We start from the raw sequence: 21810 nt of genomic DNA on the forward strand, positions 1-21810 counted from the left end.
GACAGGAACAGACAAGTACAGACAGGTACAGACAGGTTCAGACAGGTACAAACAGGTACAAACAGGTACAGACAGGTTCAGACAGGTACAGACAGGTACAGACAGGAACAGACAGGGTCAGACAGGTACAGACAGGTACAGACAGGTACAGACAGGTACAGACAGGTTCAGACAGGTACAAACAGGAACAGACAGGTACAGACAGGTACAGACAGGTACAGACAGGTACAAACAGGTACAGACAGGTACAGACAGGAACAGACAGGTACAGACAGGTACAGACAGGAACAGACAGGTACAGACAGGTACAGACAGTGTCTTACTTGTAGATCTGGTAGCTGGTTCTGATCTTTATTCCTCCTTTAATGAAACTGATCATATTTTCATCCTGAAACACAAACACAATCACCAGCTAGTTAGCTGGTTAGCCAGTTAGCTGGTTAGCCAGTTAGCTGGTTAGCCAATTAGCTGGTTAACTAGTTAGCTGGTTAGCCAGTTAGCTGGTTAGCCAGTTAGCTGGTTAGCCAATTAGCTGGTTAACTAGTTAGCTGGTTAGCCAGTTAGCTAGTTAGCTGGTTCACCAATTAGCTGGTTAACTAGTTAGCTGGTTAGCTGGTTAACTAGTTAGATAGTTAACTAGTTAGCTAGTTAACTAGTTGGCTGGTTAACTAGTTAGCTAGTTGGCTGGTTAGCTAGTTGGCTGGTTAGCTAGTTAGCTGGTTAACTAGTTAGCTAGTTGGCTGGTTAGCTAGTTGGCTGGTTAACTAGTTAGCTGGTTAACTAGTTAACTAGTTGGCTGGTTAGCTAGTTAGCTGGTTAACTAGTTAGCTAGTTAACTAGTTGGCTGGTTAGCTAGTTAGCTGGTTAACTAGTTAGCTGGTTAACTAGTTAGCTAGTTAGCTGGTTAACTAGTTAGCTGGTTAACTAGTTAGCTAGTTAGCTGGTTAACTAGTTAGCTAGTTAGCTGGTTAACTAGTTAGCTGGTTAACTAGTTAGCTGGTTAACTAGTTAGCTAGTTAGCTGGTTAACTAGTTAGCTAGTTAACTAGTTGGCTGGTTAGCTAGTTAGCTGGTTAACTAGTTAGCTGGTTAACTAGTTAGCTAGTTAGCTGGTTAACTAGTTAGCTGGTTAACTAGTTAGCTAGTTAGCTGGTTAACTAGTTAGCTAGTTAGCTGGTTAACTAGTTAGCTGGTTAACTAGTTAGCTGGTTAACTAGTTAGCTAGTTAGCTGGTTAACTAGTTAGCTGGACCACGTTCACCATTTGTCATGTTCATTATTTACCAGTTTAAACTAATTATTCCAATATTGACACGTTTTCTGTCTGTTTTTATCCACTCTAATTAGTGACTTTTAACCAATTTCTGTGGTTTTTAAAATCTCATTTCACCTCCTTTTCCACCATTTTTGGTCACTGAACCATTTTATTAGTGATTAAAACCATGATTTCCATCTTTAAGATGACTATAATAATAATAATAAACGTTCCTGGATAACTGTGGATATTATTCAGATGAATAAATAAATGTGTGTGTTCAACCACCTCCAGCTACAGTGGGGTCCCCGCTCTCTGGGACCTTTATTTGGGAGCGTGACAAAGGTTGAGAACCACTGCTCTAGTGGACAGATTTAGACCAACCAACAGACAGACCTGGATGAAGGTCAGCGTAGCTTTCTGCAGCAAACACTCGGCGTAACAGAGCTCAGCGTGCATCTCCTCTGTAACACACACACATACAGTCTGATGAGGACCTCAGGGTCCTCCTGGAGATCAGGTGTGAGGCGTTTACCTTCCTGTCGCTCTGACTGACGTTTCATCAGAGAACCGACCACGGAGCTCCTCTTCCTGAACCTGCACACACACACAAACCACAGCTTTAGGACCTCACAGGACTCTGTTGATTGGCTGAGACCAGGTTAAGCCCCGCCCCTCACCTCTGACAGGTGTTTAAGGCCTCTTTGATGGTGGACATGGCCAGCTGGATGTCCCTTTGCTCAAAGGTCATGGCGGCCTGCATCACCAGGATGCTGCTGTAGCCCAGAGAGTGATACATGCTGTCCTTCCACCTGTAGGGTCAGAGGTCAGAGGTTAGGGTCAGAGGTCAGGGTCAGGGTCAGAGGTCACAGACGGGAACTGCAGTAGTTGCTATGGTTACCAGGGTCTGAGCAGCTCCAGAGCTTCAGAGAACTTGTTGTTGAGAACCAGGTTTAACGCACACTGAGTCTCCTGGATGGAGGTGTGTAGGTCCATGGTGCACGCCCTATACACACACACATATCAGATACAGATGTGTGTGTGTGTGTGTGTGTGTGTGTGTGTGTGTGTGTGTGCTCACGCTGGGATCCGGTCATAAGCGTCCTCAAAGTGTTCCTGAAACACACAAACAGTGAGTTGTGAGGACGTTTGATTAAAAGTTATTAGTAATGATTCATTTAATGCTGAGTCACTCTTTATTGTGATGCAGAAGTAAACACATCAATATGTACCCACTATGTAAATGTATTTAACACTTTTCACAAATTAAAATCACAAAGAATTTAAAGCAACAGTAGGAACGTCATGAAATATAATAAAATATAAAATCTTTTCTGAAACGTTCACAGAGGGACTGTGTAGGTTGGTCAGAGTCTTTGGGGTCATGAGGAGACCCTGACCTGATGACTGAAGGTGACCCCTGAAGTGTAGGGGTACAACATGTCACCCTGAGGGTCCTGACCATGTGTCACACTGACAGTCTAGAAGTTTAAACACTAGAAACCAATAAAGGGTTAAAAGTGTGACAGCAGCGTTCTGTACCATCTAAAGTCTCTTTAGTGTTGACTTATTAAAACAGAACTACAGTAATCAATGTGTGATCATATAAACACGTGTATGATTATTTACAGATCTGATGAGGTCAGCAGATTCCTTATAAAAGTAGACGACAGTGACCCTACAAACATTCATTTATCAAACACAACCCTAAGGTTTCTGAGACTGTTTTTAACAGATGAGCCCAGATCATCAAAGGATCAAAGAGATCTTTTTATCAGGAGAGATGATCAGAGTTTCTGTTTTGTTATAATTTATCTGCAGATAATTTAATATTAACCAGTGTTTGATAGTTGATACACATTCCAGGAATTCAGATAAGAAGTGAAACTCAGAATCATTGAAACAGAAATATAGCTGAATATCATCAGCATAAAAATGATAAGACGCATTTTTAAAACCACAGATCAACCAACCAAAAGGCATCAGATACAATAAAAACCAAACAGGAACCAGAACAGAGCCCTGAGCTACTCTATGTCCCACTATGGCCCGTCCACTGCAGCTAATAATAGCAGACCAGTGACCTGTTACATAAGAGCAGAGCCTTCAGGCAGTAACACACACACACACACACACACACACACACACACACACACACACACACACACACACACACACACACACACACACACACGCACACGCACACACGCACACTCACACTCTGTAGTGTGTGTGTGTTTGTGTGTATTGCTTTTGTGTGATTTTGTAGGAATGCTGTCTGACAGGCTAGGTGACACTTAGACACACACACTCACACTCACAGTCCCACATGTTTGGGTTAGCTTAGCACATAGCGATCAGTCCCACATGTTTGGGTTAGCTTAGCACATAGCGATCAGTCCCACATGTTTGGGTTAGCTTAGCACGTAGGGACCTGTCCCACATGTTTGGGTTAGCTTAGCACATAGCGATCAGTCCCACATGTTTGGGTTAGCTTAGCACGTAGGGACCTGTCCCACATGTTTGGGTTAGCTTAGCACATAGCGATCAGTCCCACATGTTTGGGTTAGCTTAGCACATAGCGATCAGTCCCACATGTTTGGGTTAGCTTAGCACATAGCGATCAGTCCCACATGTTTGGGTTAGCTTAGCACATAGCGATCAGTCCCACATGTTTGGGTTAGCTTAGCACATAGCGATCAGTCTGAACTGAATGGTAGCGTCTGAGGATGGTGTGACTCAGTGTTTCAAACATCAGGTCCAGGTCCTCGTGCTCCTCACATTCCAGCTCAGTCTGTGAGGTCAAAGGTCACACATCACTGTGTCTGTGAGCTTCATTGTGAGTTTCCTCCACATTCCTCAACGTTAGCGCAGTTAGCTAATAGCTACGTTCACGAGGTGAGCCACAGAGGAGCTAGTGTTCTATCTCACTACCTTCTACCTACTGAGCTCCACACAGACGTAGGACTGAGTGACTTGGTCCTCACAAAGTACAGTGTGATATGGAAAAATTATTTATATCACAATATATGAAGATTTATATCTTTATAACGATATAGTATTTGTTCCTTAAAATGACATGAAATGAATGGAAAACTGCTATTCATGATATATTTTATTAATAAATTGGTAATGTGAGACCTTTAGGATTCAGGACCAGTTCCTGTGATTGTTACGTCCTAAAACACCTGATTTTGCAGCAGCTTTTTCCAAATATTGTTTCAATATTGTGACACAGACTTATTTTTTTTTTTATAATAAAGCTTTATTATTATTTTCTATAACTTTACATAAACTGGTCAATTAAAAAATGTATTAAAAAACCTGATTGATTTTTAATTCTTTCATATCAATACAGAAAAGAACAGATTCACAACAATTTACCAAAATATGGATCATTTATATCACAGTGTAAATGTCTAGTGCAGAGTTTTTAACACTAAAAAATAAATACGACTTCTCCTTTTCTCAATGAAGGAATATATCACACGTGTTCTGATCACCAGGGGGCGCAAACACCAACAACAATGGTTTTTAACCGTACCTGTAGTGAATTCTACTCCATCAAAGATCATATATGATATCAGAGAAATAAATTAACATTAACTTTTATCCCACACATTTACAGCTGTTTATCTATTGGGTGTAGTGACTCAGTTAGTAACCAGACTGATTGATGATTTTGTGTTTGACGTTGTTATACTACACAACATTAGCAGGAACGTGCTTTGATGTCCACATGTGTTCCTGTTTCTCTCACACACACACACACACACACACACACACACACACACACACACACACACACACACAGTAAAACCAGTGCTGCTGGGTTTCCCGTGAGGTTCAAAGTCTTCAGAACCAACCAATCAAACGTCCCCATAAAGTGAGAGTGCATCGCCATGGAAACGCCCACAGCAACAGGAGAAGCTGACTGTGGGATGATGGGAGATCGTGTGTCACCACGTAGAGACTCTGTGTGTGTGTGTGTGTGTGTGTGTGTGTGTGTGTGTGTGTGTGTGGTCAGACTGGGAGGTCACTGGAGTTCATCCAATGAGCTCTCTGATTGGTGTTCAAACTGTGGTTCAGGGTCACAGGACGACATTGTCACATCCATCATGTGTTCATGATGTTCACGTGAACCTCTGAGCACACATCTGTGATCTCCATCATCATTGATCGATATTTACCAATGAATGGAACAGCGTTGTTTCTATAATCAATATTATTAGGAGACTAATCAGCTGTATCACAGACGTTGAATTTGTTTCTGATTTTGATTGATTGATTCAACTTTATATTAATTTAATAACAGGGAAATTATTTGTTACAACAGCAAAAAGATATTAAATACAAATAAAACAAAATAAACAATAAGTATCAGTAAATATACACATCAATAATCAATAACAATAAATGTAGGCGTGACCTGTTATTTTAACGAGACCTCACATTAGGTTTACGGGTCGATATCGGAAATTAAAATGAAATGTTGCACGATATAATATCGAAAATTTTAGTGATGTAACACGTGATCAAAGGGGGAGGAGCTAGAGCTGAGAAAGGATAACGTCCATTCACCATCATCTGTGTGTGTGTGTGTGTGTGTGTGTTACCTCCTCCTCCGCTGCTCCGCTGTCTACGTGGTCCATGTTGTCGGTGTCCGGTGTCAGTCAGTCTTCCTTTAGGTCCGCATTCGGCGCTGGCTCGGCTTTATTCGCGAACGCTCGAGCTCATGTCCTTCCGTCCGTGTCGGTGTGTGTGTCTGTGTGTGTGTCTGTGTGTGTGTGTGTGTATGTGTGTGTGTGTGTGTCGGTCCGACCGTGAAGGACTATTTTCTTCCGTGAATGTAACACACGGTGTGTGTGTGTCAGTGTCACAGGGAGACACGCCCCCTCCAGCTGCTTGGCTCCGCCCACAGCACGACACACACGCACGCGCATGAAGAAATGTTCACACGCGCACATCTGTCTCAGGTGTCTTGGTTTTGATGACGTAACCGCTCTCCACCAATCATGTGCCTCCATTTAAATAAATAAAATAAAGATAAGGCGATGTTTGTGACGTCATCCAATGAATTGATGGACGTCCTGCACGTGCAGTTATAATGATCGGAACCGTTTGGGTTTTTTTTCAAATCTCGTTTTGTGTATTTTATTATTTGTTTTGTCACAGAATAATTGGAAAATAAAGACAACAATTCTGTGACACGTCTGTTTTTTTTTTCAGTGTTTATTTCCTGTTTGTGTATGATTTGTTAATTTTACTAATATTACTATTTATTAATATAGTAAAAATCTTACATGTACTTTATTTACTATTTTAAAAATGTGTATTTTATTCATTACTCTTTATCTATCATTGGTATCTTACTTTATTTAATTATTTATTATTATCATTATTATATTTCATCATATTATCACACGCCAAAACATCTCCATGGTAACTAGTGCAAGCAGCTGATTGGCTGTTTCAGTGTGTGTGTGTGTGTGTGTGTGTGTAACCCGGTTACTCCACCAGGTGGAGACAGAGGTTTACAAAAGACTGTAATTCAGGAAAAAATACATTTTATAACAAAAAACTAAACAAAAAAAGAACAATAAAAGCACAAAAGTTTCACAATAAAAGCTGAACAGTGAAAACACACACACATCCGCACTGTGTGTCCAAAAACACCCCCACGTTTCAGAGTTGGTTCAGTTCAGCAGCGTCAGGATCTTGGGTAGAGTCCACTGGAGTGGTGACTGTAAAGAAAACAATAAACATTTCACAAATAAATGTATACTAAAAATAATGTAGTAAATAGATAATGACGCAGTAAAAAGTATCGCAAAAATCAATAAATGACAAACGACGATGTTTATGTTAAATGAAGACAATCATGTTAAACGTTTACGTTAAACAAAGACTTTTACGTTAAACGACGTTTAAGTTAAACAAAGACGTTTATGTTAGACGTTTACATTAAACGACAACTTTTACTATAAATGACATTTACGACGACATTTATGTTAAAACTACAACGTTTATGTTTAACACCATCTTTAAGTTAACCGACAAAGTTAACGTTAAAAAGACAATGTTTATGTTTAACACGTTTCTCACATTTATATTAAACACCATCTTTATGTTAAGCAACGACGTTTACCTTAAAATGTTATGTTTAACAAAATGTTTGTTAAACAACAAAGTTTATGTTAAAACAACGTTTATGCTTAACACCATCTTTACGTTAAACAACATTTATGTTTAACTTTTATGTTAAACACCATGTTTACGACAAAGTTTATGTTAAACACAATGTTCATGTTAAACGATATTGTTTAAGTTAAACGACCTTAACATATATTTATAAAGTATATATATATTAATATACTAATGAGTTAATTAATACTGACCAGGGTCCTGGAGGCGGAGCATCCTCTGCATGTGTAGCTCCGCCCTCTGCTCCTCCTCCTCCTCCTTCTGCTGTAGCAGAGACTGCAGGTAGGGGGCACTCACCACTGCCTCGCCGTCCCCCAGCAGGTAGGTGCTCTTGAAGCGGTTGTAGAGCATGGACGACTTCTCCATCACCGCCGGACTGGCTTTGTAGTGACGCATCTGTGGACCAATCAGAGCATGGCGCTCACGTGACGTACGATAAGTAACGTTAACAAACAGGGGGGGGGGGGGGGTTACCTTCCGTAGCGTAGCCACGAGCTCACTGTGTCTCTTCACGTGTTGAGACGTGACGTAAACTAAGCTCAGCTCGTCCAACGCCGTCACACACTTCCTGATGTCCTGGAAACGAGCACACGCTTTGTTTGTTATAATTGTCTATTGATAGTTTACGTTACGATGTAATAACCACGTGGGGTCATGTGACTCACCGGGCTGTCGTTCTTCAGGGAGATCCTGATGTCTCCATGGAGACGGTGGAGGGTGGAGTCAGTGACGCTCTGACTCTTCTTCTGCGAATCCCCCTGCCTTTTTTCTTCGGTGGTGCTTGCGGAGGCCTCGCTCTTCTTCTTTTTCTGCTCCGTTGGAGGTGCGTCGTGGTCCCTGTTCTTCTTCTGCTCCTCGTGCGCCTCCTTCTTCCCGCGTTCCTCCGTCAGCTCTCTGAGCGTCTTCTTTTCCTGCCCTTCGTTCTTTTTCTGGTTCCTCAGCGCTCTCTTGATTTCCTTCTCTTCTTCTTCAGCACTGCTGGTGCTCTTCTTCTTCGTTGGTTCTTTCTTCTCTTCTCTTGTGGTCTTTCGTTCCCTCCCGTCCTTACTTCTCGTCTTCTTCGTCTGTTCCTCAACAAGTGCCTCCTCCTTCTCCTCTCTTTGTATCGTCTCCTTCCTTCGTTCTATTGTCGTCTTCTTCTGATCTTCTGATGCGTTGCTCTCTTCTTTGCTCTTTTCTTCTTCTTCTCTGTTTTGCGTTGTGCTCTTTGTTATTTCAGTTTGAGGCACATCGCTCTTCTTCTCCTCTCTTGTGGCTTCCCTCTCTTCTTTACTCTCCATTACAGTCGTTCTCGTCTTCTTCATCTGTTCCTCAGTCGGTGCCTCCTTCTTCTTCTCTTCTCTAGGTATCGTCTCCTGTCTTTGTTCCATCGCGTGGGCGTCACATGCAGTTTTTGTCATCTTCTGATCTTCTGATGAGTTGCTCTCTTCTTTGCACTTTTCTTCTTCTTCTGCACTCTTCTTCTCTTCTTTCTCGGTCGTAGTCATTTCCTCGCTCTTTCTCGTCTTCTCCATCAGCTCTTCCTCTTCACTCTTCTTCCGGTTGTTCGGCTCGACCGTTGTCTCTTCTTCTGCGCCGCTCTCCGTGGAGGCCGTTGTGTTCTTTGTGTATTCTTCTGTACATGTTTCATTCCTCTTCTCATCAGACGGAGCCGTCTCATTGGTCAGTGTTGCTGCGTCACTCTTCTCCTCTTGTTCTGCTTCTCCGCTCACTTTGGTCTTCTTCGTCTGTTTGTCCTCTTCCTTCTCTGTCGGTTTGCTCTTCTTCTCTTCTCTCGTCATGGTCTTTCCCTTGTTTCCTTCTTCTTCTGTGCCGCTCTCCACAGACGCCGTTGTCTTTTTTGTATATTCTTTCCCACATGTTTCGTTCCTCTTCTCATCAGATGGAGCCGTCTCATTGGTCGGTGTTGCTGCACCACTCTTCTTCTCCTTTTGTTCTGCTTCTCCGCTCACTTCGGTCTCCTTCGTCTGTTTGTCCTCTTCCTCCTTCTCCTCTGTTGGTTTGCTTTTCTTCTCTTCTCTCGTCGAGGTCTTTCCCTCTTCCCCTTCTTCTGCGCTGCTCTCCACAGACGCTGTTGTCTTCTTCGTGTGTTCTTCTGCACGTGTTTTGTTCTTCTTTGTCAGTGCTGTCTGTTGCTCTTTCCGTTCTTCTTCTGCGCTGCTCACAGAAGGCGTGTCCTTCTTTTTTTTTTCCTCTCTTATCGCAGTTGTTGTCTTCTTCTCATCGGATGGAGCCGTCTCATTGGGCAGTGTTGCCGCATCGCTCTTCTTCTCCTTTCGTTCTTCTGTACCGCTCACTTTGGTCTTCTTCGTCTGTTTGTCTTCTTTCGTCTCCTCTGACGGTTTGGTCTTCTTCTCTTCTGTTGTCGAGGTGTTTCCCTCTTTCCGTTCTTCTTCTACTGCCGTGCTCACTGAATGCGTTTCTTTCTCAATGGTCTTCTTCTGATCTGCTCCTTCACTCTTCTTCTCTGTCTTCTTTTCTTTTCGTTCTCCTTCTCTGCTCTCCGTTGGTCTGGTCTTCATTGTCTGTTTGTCCTCTTCCTTCTTCTCCGTCTGGTCAACATCAGACGATGTCTTTGCAATCCTCTCCTTCTCCTCTGTCGGTTTCTTCTTCTTCTCTTCTTTCGTCGAGGTCGTTCCCTCCTTTAGTTCTTCTTCTCTGCCTTCCATTGGTTTGGTCTTCTTCTCTTTTCCCATCAAGGTTTTCCATTCTTCTTCTACTGCCGTGCTCAGTGAAGGTGTTTCTTTCTCATTGGTCTTCCTCTGATCTGCTCCTTCACTCTTTTTCTCTGTCCTCTTTTCTTTTCGTTCTTCTTCTCTGCTCTCGGTCGGTTTGGTGTTCCTCGTTCCGCTCTCGTCTTCGTTCTTCTTCAGGTGCCTCAGCACCACCTTCAGTTTCTTTCGTTCTTCTGCGTGGCCTGTTTTTTTCTTCGTCTTCTCGTCTTCTCCGCTGAGCGTTGGCGTGGTGTTCTTCTTCGTCTGTTCCGCCGTGTCCTGCGCTCGCACTCCTCCCATCATCATCTTCACCTGCACCCTGGCGCCCTCGGGCCTGGTGGCCTTCACAATCTTGCCGATGATCTTCCTCTCGGGGCTGCTCCTCGTCCTCACCGACTCCCCTAGGAAACCCCTCAGCGAGCGCAGGACGCTCTCCCTACGAGCTGCTAGGAGGCGCTGCACACACACGCACACACACGTTTAACATCAACAAAAAAGAAGCCCCGCCCTGACGCAGCCTCAGCCCGTTACAAGTTATTCTTGTGGTTTTGGTGTTGCAGAGATTTTTTTGTGGCGTCCGCAAATTGTCATGAGGGTACGTGCAATTTTTTTAAAAAACAGTGGAACAACATTGGAAACAAGAATATAAATACATGTGTTGTTATTAGTGAGGATCAGTGTTTGGAATAACGGCGTTTAAAATAACGGCGTTTGTTTTTCAGTAACGGGGTAATCTAACTAATTACTTTTTACGCCGTTACAACGCCGTTATTGTTACTGAACGTTAAATGTGGTGCGTTACATGCATTGATTAAATAAAATGTGATCCGAAAGCATCCCCGGCTTCTGACTCAGCTGTAGTGAGGAGGTGGGATAAAAACAAGGTGAGCGATTATGATTGGCTAAGGCGACGTGCCAGCACATGACACAAACACACACACACACACACACACACACACACACACACACACACACACACACACACACACACACACACACACACACACACACACACACACACACACACACTACAGATTTGATGACTCAGCAGAGATGGCGAGCGTGGAGCATCTGATGAAAAGTTGACATTTCTAAGGTGACGATACAAACACTACTTTATATTAATTATGGTCAAAGACAAGAACGTACATGTGAAGTGTTCATTATATCTAGGAGTGAAGACTTTGTCCACATCTGTTGTAAGCAAATCAAATTTAATGAAGCACCTCACGACACACGCATTTAAAAAATGTGAATTGTTAGACATAGAGCAACTTTTTTTTTTTTTTAATAGCAACGCAAATAGTTACTTTCCTTGGTAATGAGTTACTTTTATTATAATTTAGTTACTAACGCAGTTACTTTTTTGAACAAGTAGTGAGTAACTATAACTAATTACTTTTTTAAAGTAACGTTCCCAACACTGGTGAGGATGCAGGAGGCACTAATGCTAGGTTAATGCTAAGTTAGTGCTAATTCTAGACTAATGTTATTGCTAGGCTATTGCTAATGCTAGGATCATCCTATTGTTAGGGTATTGCTAAGGTTAGTATAATGCTAATGCTAACATTAGCCTATTGTTAATGTTAAAGTTAATGCTAGGCTAATGCTATTGTTAGAGTATTGCTACCGTTAGGATAATGTTAATGTTAACGGTAGGCTAATGCTATTGTTAGGCTAATGCTAGGTTAATGCTAATGCTATTGTTAGGCTAATGCTAGGCTATTGCTAATGCTAAGCTAATGCAGTGCGACAGGCCAGCACCTACATCCTCACTTGCATTGTTTTGAGGAAATGCTAATATTCTAGATCTTGTTGTTTTTTGGTCATTTTTGTGTGTTGTGTATTGTTTTTGTCATTTTGATATCATTGGGATTTTTTTTTTTGTATCTGTGTTTTTTCTCATACTTTTTGTCTCATTAATGTCAGTTTGTGTCCCTTTGTGTATTTGTTGTGTGTGATTGTGTTCTAGGTTTGTTTAAATCAAAGAGATCCACATTATGTGTGTGTGATAAACCTACCCCTTCCTCCTCCTCTGCAGCTCCTCCTCTTTCTTCTCTCTTGGTTTTCTTCTCCTGGTGGTCACGCTTCATCCCTCGCTCCTCTTCTTCTCTCCTCCTCTTCCTCCCTGCCTGCTGCTCTTCCTCCTTCCTCCTCCTCACTCCCTCCGTTCTCTCCTCTCTCTGTGTCCTCACTCCTCTCCTCTCCTCAGATTTAGATCTTTTCTCCTTCTCTGTTCCTGAATCCTTCCTCAGAGTTCTCCCTGCTCTTTCTTTCTCCTCCTCTCTCCTTTTTTCCTCTCCTTTCTTTTTCTGCACCTCCTCTTTTCTTGAATCCCTCCTGAGTGTTCTAACTGCTTCTGTTTCCTCCTCCTCTTTTCTCCTCTCAGATGTTCCTTTCTTGTTTTCTCTAGACCTTCCTTCCTTCACCTCCTCTCTCCTCTTTTCCTCTCCTTTCTTCCTCTGCACCTCCTCCTCTCCTCTCCTTCTTCGGACTCTCTCTGTTTCCTCTTCCCTCTTCTCTTTTCCTGAATCCTTCCTCAGTGTTCTCACCACTTCTGTTTTCTCCTCCTCTCTCCTCTTTTCCTCTCCTTTTTTTCTCTGCACCTCCTCTGTTTTCTCCTCCTTCTCTCTTCCTGAATCCCTCCTCAGTGTTCTCACAGTTTCTGTGTCCTCTTCTTTTCTCCTCTCAGATGTTCCAGTCTTGTTTTCTCTAGACCTCTCTTCCTTCTCCTCCACTTTCTCCCCCTCTCTCCTCTTTTCCTCTCCTTTCTTCCTCTGCACCTCCCTCTCTCTCTCCTTCAGGGCTTGGTGTTCCTCCTCTTTCCTTGAATCCCTCCTCAGTGTTCTCACTGCTTCTGTCTGCTCTGATCTTTCTCTTTTCTCCTCCTCCTTTCTCCTCTCAGATGTTTCTGTCTTGTCTTCCTTCTCCTCTGCTCTCGTTCGTCTGACTCCCTCTTTTTTCTCCTCCTCCTCCTCTTTCTTCTTCCCAGCTTGAAGTCCTTCCCTCTCCACACTTGAACCCGTCCTCCTACTCCTCCTCCTGCTGCTCACTCCTTCTGTTTCAGTGTCCTTCACCTCCTCCATCTCCTTCTGTCTGACACTCTTTCTTCTCAGCGTTCTCACTCCTTCACTCTCCTCGTCCTTGGTCTGTCGTTCCTCAGTTTTCTCTCTGAACGTTTTGTCCTCCTCTCTCCTCTCTGATGTTTCAGTGTCCTTCACCTCCTCCTTCTCCTTCTGTCTGACACTCTTTCTTCTCACAGTTTTCTCCTCCTCCTTTCTTCTGCTTCCTTGGACATCTTCAGTTTCTGTCTCCTCTCTCTTCTTCTTCTCTGCTTTAGGCTCCTCCCCCTTTCTCCTCCCTTCACCTCCCTCTGGTTTCTCTCCAGTTGTTCTCAGAGTTCTGACTTCTTCTTGTGTCTCCTCAGATGTTTCGTTGTCCTTCACGTTCTCACTTCTCTCCTCCTCTCTCTTTTCATCAGCTTTAGGCTCCTCCTCCTCCTTCCTCTCTGCTCCTCGTGTCTCCTCCTTCCTTCTCTTCTCAGCTCTCTCCTCCTCCTCCATCTTCTCCATGGCTCTCCTCCGTCCCCTCTGCGTCTCCTGGAGGAGCGTCTCTGACTGTGGGGCGACTTCTCTACTCCTGGTACTCCTGGTGGGAGGAGCCTGAGCGTCTGGAGGAGGCGTGTCCGCCTGACGAGACCAAAGGGTATTAGATAGAGACCCTCAAGTACAAAATTTACTACAAAGACACACAACAGTTTGACTTGGAAAAAACACAAAAAAACAACAAAAACACACCAAACAATAGAAAAAAACACAAAATGATGTAAAAAAAAAAAATTCACAAAAATAATGTGAAAAAATAAACAAAAATAAATCCTAAAACACGAGATCACAAAAAATACCACAAATTAACTAAAAAAACACACCAAACAACAACAAAAACACACAAAATTACAGAAGAAAACCACAATACTCCAAAAAAACACAAATAACAAGAAAAAAATACAAAAACACACAAAATATAAAAACACAAAATGAATAATATAACTAACAAACTACAAATACAAAAACAACAGAAAAAACAATATAAACAAAAACACCTTTAAGGACTTTAGCTATGCCCACTGTTAGCTAGCGTTAGCTCTAAAGTACACAATGTGAAGCTCCTCCCCCAGAGAGCTGTCGGAGTGACTCACACTCACCTCCTTTGTCTGTGTTGATAATAAACTCCTTTGGCTCCGCCTTCCTATAGCTGAATCTGTGACATCATCCAGACTCCGCCCACTGATGGCTGCAGACAGCCGGGACGATGCTCTGGTTGATTTAGATTCACTCTCGGAAGTCGGTTTAGCAGGTGGAGTTTTTACACATGAAGTCGTTCTGATGGGTGTGGCTTTTGTGGTTGAAGTTGGTTTATCAGGTGTAGCTCTCGTTGCTAACGTTGGTTTAGCAGATGTGGCTCTCGATGCTAAAGTCCGTCTGTTCGGTGTGGTTTTGGGTGTTGAAGTCGGTCTGTTAGGTGTCCTGGTGGGCGTGGCCTTCCCTGGTGCCTACACAAAGGATTAATCATTTTATTTATTTTGACAGTTTATATTGTCTTTATTTCCTATTGCTGTTGAAATACATGATGTTAGCCGCGATGCTAACAGCCTCTCTGAGCATTATTTTTATTGCTGTTTAAACGTGACGTTAGCTGCGATGCAAACAGCCTCTCTTAGCATTATTCCTATTGCTGTTTAAACGTGATGTTAGCTGTGATGCTAACAGCCTCTCTTACCATTATTCCTATTGCTGTTTAAACATGTGACGTTAGCTGCGATGCTAACAGCCTCTCTTAGCATTATTCCTCGTGCTGTTTAAACGTGACGTTAACTGCGATGCTAACAGCCTCTCTTAGCATTTTTCCTATTGCTGTTTTTCAACATGTGACGTTAGCTGCGATGCTAACAGCCTCTCTTAGCATTATTCCTATTGCTGTTTAAACATGTGATGTTAGCTGTGATGCTAACAGCCTCTCTGAGCATTATTTCAATTGCTGTTTAAATATGTGATGTTAGCCGATATGCTAACAGCTTTAGCTTGATTGCCACCTTGAGTTTGCTGCCGACGCGCGGCGTGTTCTGGATCTCCCACATTCCCTCGGCAAAGCCTTTGAGGCGAACGCCGCTGCCATATTTCTGCTTGTTCCCGACGTACGGGACGACGTTCTCTGGAGGAACGCTGCCTCTGAAGGGGAGGAAGGGGAGGAGTCAGAGCACAGAGTAGGACACTGATTGGTCAGTGAGTGACGGATACGTACATTTGATGGGTCCCAAAATAGTAAACGAGGACCCGCTTCCTGGTGCCGCTTCTCGACTTGAAGATCTGAGAACACAGTGACATTAGTTACATATACATTAGTTACATTTACATTAGTTAGTTACATTAGTTACAGTTAGATTAGATAAAGTTACATTAGTTACATTAGATAAATGCTACATTAGTTACAGTTATATTAGTTACAGTTACATTAGATAAACGCTACATTAGTTACAGTTACACTAGTTACATTAATTACAGTTACATCAGATAGATTAGTTACACACGTGTGTATCTCTATGTACAGCATGTGAGTATATCTGTGTGTGTCTGTCTCTGTGTGTGTATCTCTATGTGTGTGTGTGTGTGTGTGTGTGTGTGTGTGTGTGTATCTCAAAGTGTGTGTGTATTACCCGTGCTGGCCAGTGAGGGAATCCCTTCATCTTGGCAAAGACCAAATCACCAGGTTTAAAACGATCTTCAGTCGACATCCTGAAACACACACACACACACACACACACACACACACACACACACACACACACACACACACACACACACACACACACACACACACACACACACACACACACACACACACACACACACACACACACAGTTCAGTTAGGCACTCAGCAGGTATCATGTTAGTTAGTGACTAAGTTAACTATAGTCCTCAATATGGTCCACTACCTGGTCCAGTATCTAGTTTAGTACCTGGTCCAGTATCTAGTTTAGTACCTGGTTCAGTATCTAGTTTAGTACCTGGTCCAGTATCTAGTTTAGTACCTGGTTCAGTATCTAGTTTAGTACATGGTTCAGTATCTAGTTTAGTACCTGGTCCAGTATCTAGTTTAGTACATGGTTCAGTATCTAGTTTAGTACCTGGTTCAGTATCTAGTTTAGTACCTGCTCCAGTATCTAGTTTAGTACCTGCTCCAGTATCTAGTTTAGTACCTGGTCCAGTATCTAGTTTAGTACATGGTTCAGTATCTAGTTTAGTACCTGGTTCAGTATCTAGTTTAGTACCTGCTCCAGTATCTAGTTTAGTACAAGGTTCAGTATCTAGTTTAGTACAAGGTTCAGTATCTAGTTTAGTACATGGTCCAGTATCTAGTTTAGTACCTGGTTCAGTATCTAGTTTAGTACCTGCTCCAGTATCTAGTTTAGTACAAGGTTCAGTATCTAGTTTAGTACAAGGTTCAGTATCTAGTTTAGTACATGGTCCAGTATCTAGTTTAGTACATGGTTCAGTATCTAGTTTAGTACAAGGTTCAGTATCTAGTTTAGTACCTGGTTCAGTATCTAGTTTAGTACAAGGTTCAGTATCTAGTTCAGTACCTGGTTCAGTATCTAGTTTAGTACCTGGTCCAGTATCTAGTTTAGTACCTGGTCCAGTATCTAGTTTAGTACCTGCTCCAGTATCTAGTTTAGTACCTGGTCCAGTATCTAGTTTAGTACATGGTTCAGTATCTAGTTTAGTACATGGTCCAGTATCTAGTTTAGTACCTGGTTCAGTATCTAGTTTAGTACCTGCTCCAGTATCTAGTTTAGTACAAGGTTCAGTATCTAGTTTAGTACAAGGTTCAGTATCTAGTTTAGTACATGGTCCAGTATCTAGTTTAGTACAAGGTTCAGTATCTAGTTTAGTACCTGGTTCAGTATCTAGTTTAGTACATGGTTCAGTATCTAGTTTAGTACATGGTTCAGTATCTAGTTTAGTACATGGTTCAGTATCTAGTTTAGTACAAGGTTCAGTATCTAGTTTAGTACCTGGTTCAGTATCTAGTTTAGTACATGGTTCAGTATCTAGTTTAGTACATGGTTCAGTATCTAGTTTAGTACATGGTTCAGTATCTAGTTTAGTACCTGGTTCAGTATCTAGTTTAGTACCTGGTTCAGTATCTAGTTTAGTACATGGTTCAGTACCTGGTTCAGTATCTAGTTTAGTACATGGTCCAGTATCTAGTTTAGTACATGGTTCAGTATCTAGTTTAGTACAAGGTTCAGTATCTAGTTTAGTACATGGTTCAGTATCTAGTTTAGTACATGGTTCAGTATCTAGTTTAGTACCTGGTTCAGTATCTAGTTTAGTACCTGGTTCAGTATCTAGTTTAGTACCTGGTTCAGTATCTAGTTTAGTACCTGGTTCAGTATCTAGTTTAGTACATGGTTCAGTATCTAGTTTAGTACATGGTTCAGTATCTAGTTTAGTACATGGTTCAGTATCTAGTTTAGTACCTGGTTCAGTATCTAGTTCAGTACCTGGTTCAGTATCTAGTTCAGTACCTGGTTCAGTATCTAGTTTAGTACATGGTTCAGTAAATAGTTTAGTACCTGGTCCAGTATCTAGTTTAGTACCTGGTTCAGTACCTAGTTCAGTACCTGGTTCAGTATCTAGTTTAGTACCTGGTTCAGTATCTAGTTTAGTACCTGGTTCAGTATCTAGTTTAGTACCTGGTTCAGTATCTAGTTTAGTACCTGGTTCAGTATCTAGTTTAGTACCTGGTCCAGTATCTAGTTTAGTACCTGGTCCAGTATCTAGTTTAGTACCTGGTCCAGTATCTAGTTTAGTACCTGGTTCAGTATCTAGTTTAGTACCTGGTTCGGTTCAGTATCTAGTTTAGTACATGGTTCAGTATCTAGTTTAGTACCTGGTTCGGTTCAGTATCTAGTTTAGTACATGGTTCAGTATCTAGTTTAGTACATGGTTCAGTATCTAGTTTTGTACCTGGTTCGGTTCAGTATCTAGTTTAGTACATGGTTCAGTATCTAGTTTAGTACCTGGTTCAGTATCTAGTTTAGTACCTGGTTCAGTATCTAGTTTAGTACCTGGTTCAGTATCTAGTTTAGTACCTGGTTCAGTATCTAGTTTAGTACATGGTTCAGTATCTAGTTTAGTACCTGGTCCAGTATCTAGTTTAGTACATGGTTCAGTATCTAGTTTAGTACCTGGTTCAGTATCTAGTTTAGTACATGGTTCAGTATCTAGTTTAGTACCTGGTTCAGTCGGTGTAGTTCACAGTGATGAAAAGGAGTCTCTCCGTGACCTCTGACCTCCTCCTTTGTTTACAAACACGGAAGCTAACAGTAGCTGCTAACCGTTAGCTACAGCTCCTCTCTGTGGGTTTATAATCCGGGTCACCGCAGTCCTCTACACCCGCTCTGTGCTGTTAGCCACTAACCTACAAACACAAACCCTCCGCCATGTTGGACTCCTCCTGTGTCACGTGACCATCTTTTCCGGCTCCCGCCCTTGGCCGGAGGGGTGTTTCCGGTGACGTCACTGACCTCTTTTTTTTTTTTTTTTAAGTATACTTTAACAGTAACAGTAATAATTAAAAAAACAAACAAACAATATAACAATAATACGAAAAATTATAAATAATATAACAATGATAAATATTAAAATTAATAAGCATAATTATAATAATAATAACAGTAATAATAATACATTAATACATCATTAAGAAATACCACAGCGCCGCCACGTGGCAGGAAATCACAGACATGTGTCTGTAGTTGGATTAGCACAATTATTAGTGAGATGTTTAATAAATGATAAAGTTCATCTTACTTTAACCACATCATAATATACTGACATCACACTGTTAATAATCAAATATTTAACAAAAATATCTTAGATCATTTTATGTAAATAATAAAAATGTATATTTGAGATATTACATCTGGTAACATTCACTAATATAGTGATAAAGGAAATGCTAGATATGTATATAAAATACAATATAAATATACACTATAATAGATATGTGAAACGTTGCTATGGTTACCCATTGTTCAATACAGTGAAGATGTGAATGTATGACGTGACATATTTAATAAACAGAAACTGATGAAATAATAATGGTATTAATTATAATAATAAAGATCAAAGCAGCATGAATCAGATCAAAGATAATAAGAGTTTATTAGAAAAACTAAATAAAGCAGAACATGTTCAGGTGTGATCCAGGAAGTCCTCTCAGAACGTAAATCAGTCACTCTCACTCTCACTCTCCTCCTGCTCCTCCTCCTTTCCTGTCTCCTCCTCCTCCACCAGTCCAGAGAAGAAGTTGTTGTCTCCGTGAGCTTTCTTGCTCAGACTCTTCATCCTCCCGTCCTTCCTCTTTCTCTTCCTGTACTCGTTGACGGTGGTGGACGGCAATGCCGACACGTCCCAGAACTTCAGCAGACGGTCGTGAGCACAGCTGAGCAGGAAACGAGCGTCGCACGAGAGCCCCAGCTCCTCTATTGGCTCCCCCACATGCTGCCCCACGCAGCCAATCACACGGTTAGGGAGGAGGCTCACGGCCCTGGGGACGCACACAGCAATCAGTGCTACATTACTGGTTAGAATAAAGAAGGGTTTGTAGAGGTTTACGTCTTCTTTAAATATATATTTAAATACATATATATACAGTAACAGACAGGAGAGGAAATACTGACCAGCAGGGGGCAGCAACAGTTCACCTCACATACATGAGACTACTGTTTACATGTGTTTGTTTACATTCATAACATGTTTACATGTGTGTTTGTTTATGTTTACATGTGTTTGTTTATGTTTACATGTGTGTTAATGAGAATGCTTGTTTACATGCATTTTATGTGAATATTTCTTTACATGTATGTTTATGTGAATGTTTGTTTACACGTGTGTTTATGTTTACGTGTGTTTACCGTATGTATCCGTCAGTGGAGCCACAGCACATGATGCTGTCGCTAAGGGGAACCATACAGTCCACTGACTCCGCCCTCAGGGCGAAGCGGTCGCTGGTGGCCCCGAACCCGTCCCAGTTAAAGATGTACACAGTCCCTTCACTGGATCCACAAACCACCTTTTTACCACGTTTCATCACCTCCACCGCCGTCAGGTCCCCACTCTGAGCCTCAGACTGGAGCTCATAGCGCCGCCGCCGCACGTTGAACACCCCCATGGTGCCATCACCACTGGAACAGTCAGAGAGTAATCTGATTACCTAATGATGCAGTAATCTGATTACCTCTCTGTAATAGTAATCTGATTACCTGTCAAACAGTAATCTGATTACCTGTCTGTAATAGTAATCTGATTACCGCTCTGTAATAGTAATCTGATTACCTGTCTAATAGTAATCTGATTACCTGTGTAATAGTAAATTGATTACCTGTGTAATAGTAATCTGATTACATGTCTAATAGTAATCTGATTACCTGTCTGTATTAGTAATCTGATTACCGCTCTGTAATAATCTGATTACCTGTCTAATAGTAATCTGATTACCTGTCTGTAATAGTAATCTGATTACCTGTCTGTAATAGTAATCTGATTACCTGTGTAATAGTAATCTGATTACCTGTGTAATAGTAATCTGATTACCTGTGTATTAGTAATCTGATTACATGTCTAATAGTAATCTGATTACCTGGCGGTGAGCAGTATCCTCTTATTGTGGTCTACAGTGATGTCACTGATGTAGTCCTGGTGGTGTTTCAGGTCCATAATGGCCGATCCTTTCCTCATGTCCCACACCTGCAACACAGAGTGACGTCAGAGCAGTAGCCACGCCCCTCACTTGTTCTGGGTTCTGGTTCTGACCTTCAGGGTCCCCCCCTCGTCCCCGGTGGCCCACAGGTTCTGGTCCAGCAGCAGGAGGCTGTTGATTGGGGTCTGGTGGGCGGCCCTGATCCGGGTCACCAGGACCCCGCGCTCCGCGTCCAGCACGTGCACGGCGCGGTCCCGACCCGCGGTCACGAGCTTCAGCCCATCCCCTGTGAACCGGACCTGTCGGCAGGACTTCCGGTGGTGACCGGAGGACCACAGCTCCCGGTTCGGCTCCGTGCACGAGTACGAGAACACGTACACGTCCCCGTCCACGTCACCGCACGCGAGCAGGTCCCGGTTCGGGTGGAGGGACACCGACATAGCGGGGGCTTCAAGGAGGATGTCCGCAGGGGTGTCCCGGAGCTCCGGGACCGAGAACCGGGCCTCGTCCTCCTCAGAGTCCGCCTCCGGGTCTAAGTCCTGAGTCTCTGAACTCTCCGTCCCAACGTGCGTTGTGGAAGCCGCCATATTGTTTTGGTTTTTTCTTCTTCTACAAGTAAATGTTAGTAGACATTAAAACCACCACAGCGCCCCCTCAGGAATCACAATTATTTTATTCATCTCAAAATCACAAATAAAAGAATAAAAACGTTTAAGAAAGACAAAAGAAAGAATAAATATTAAACAAATGTATAATTAAGTAAAATACTGTTAAAATAAGGATTAGATACACACATTACAGTAGTAGAAAAATAAAGATTAATAATAATATTAATACAAATATACATTTTATATACAAATATGATACAGAT

General features: G+C 42.2%; 3 protein-coding genes across 4 annotated transcripts in view; all 3 read right to left on the bottom strand.

Annotated features, from left to right (window-relative positions):
- The window catches only part of ttc39b (tetratricopeptide repeat domain 39B), a 17424-nt gene extending 11403 nt beyond the window's left edge, over window positions 1–6021 (bottom strand). For both annotated transcript variants that reach the window (XM_028442440.1, XM_028442439.1), the window contains exons 1-7: window positions 5870–6021; window positions 2335–2369; window positions 2155–2259; window positions 1934–2065; window positions 1789–1850; window positions 1650–1717; window positions 324–388 (exon numbers count right to left, since the gene is read on the bottom strand). In XM_028442440.1, the coding sequence (XP_028298241.1) occupies window positions 324–388; window positions 1650–1717; window positions 1789–1850; window positions 1934–2065; window positions 2155–2259; window positions 2335–2369; window positions 5870–5905 (503 nt within the window). In that variant the 5' untranslated portion in view covers window positions 5906–6021. The remainder of the gene's footprint in view (window positions 1–323; window positions 389–1649; window positions 1718–1788; window positions 1851–1933; window positions 2066–2154; window positions 2260–2334; window positions 2370–5869) is intronic.
- Window positions 6022–6803: 782 nt separating this feature from the next.
- On the bottom strand, window positions 6804–18712 carry psip1b (PC4 and SFRS1 interacting protein 1b). Its single transcript, XM_028442412.1, has 10 exons — window positions 18472–18712; window positions 15885–15963; window positions 15473–15537; window positions 15264–15399; window positions 14376–14723; window positions 12193–13860; window positions 8123–10627; window positions 7932–8033; window positions 7652–7853; window positions 6804–6997 (listed from the first exon to the last, which is right to left on the bottom strand). Exons 2-10 carry the CDS (start codon window positions 15960–15962, stop codon window positions 6939–6941), a joined length of 5163 nt encoding a protein of 1720 aa, XP_028298213.1. The 5' UTR covers window position 15963; window positions 18472–18712; the 3' UTR covers window positions 6804–6938.
- A 673-nt stretch (window positions 18713–19385) lies between these two features.
- wdr55 (WD repeat domain 55) lies at window positions 19386–21548 on the bottom strand. Its single transcript, XM_028442454.1, has 4 exons — window positions 21053–21548; window positions 20880–20986; window positions 20155–20424; window positions 19386–19787 (listed from the first exon to the last, which is right to left on the bottom strand). Exons 1-4 carry the CDS (start codon window positions 21524–21526, stop codon window positions 19469–19471), a joined length of 1170 nt encoding a protein of 389 aa, XP_028298255.1. The 5' UTR covers window positions 21527–21548; the 3' UTR covers window positions 19386–19468.
- Between the last annotated feature and the right edge of the window lie 262 nt (window positions 21549–21810).

This window comes from Gouania willdenowi, unplaced genomic scaffold (assembly GCF_900634775.1).
Source record: "Gouania willdenowi unplaced genomic scaffold, fGouWil2.1 scaffold_51_arrow_ctg1, whole genome shotgun sequence".
NCBI classification, from domain to species: Eukaryota; Metazoa; Chordata; class Actinopteri; order Blenniiformes; family Gobiesocidae; genus Gouania; species Gouania willdenowi.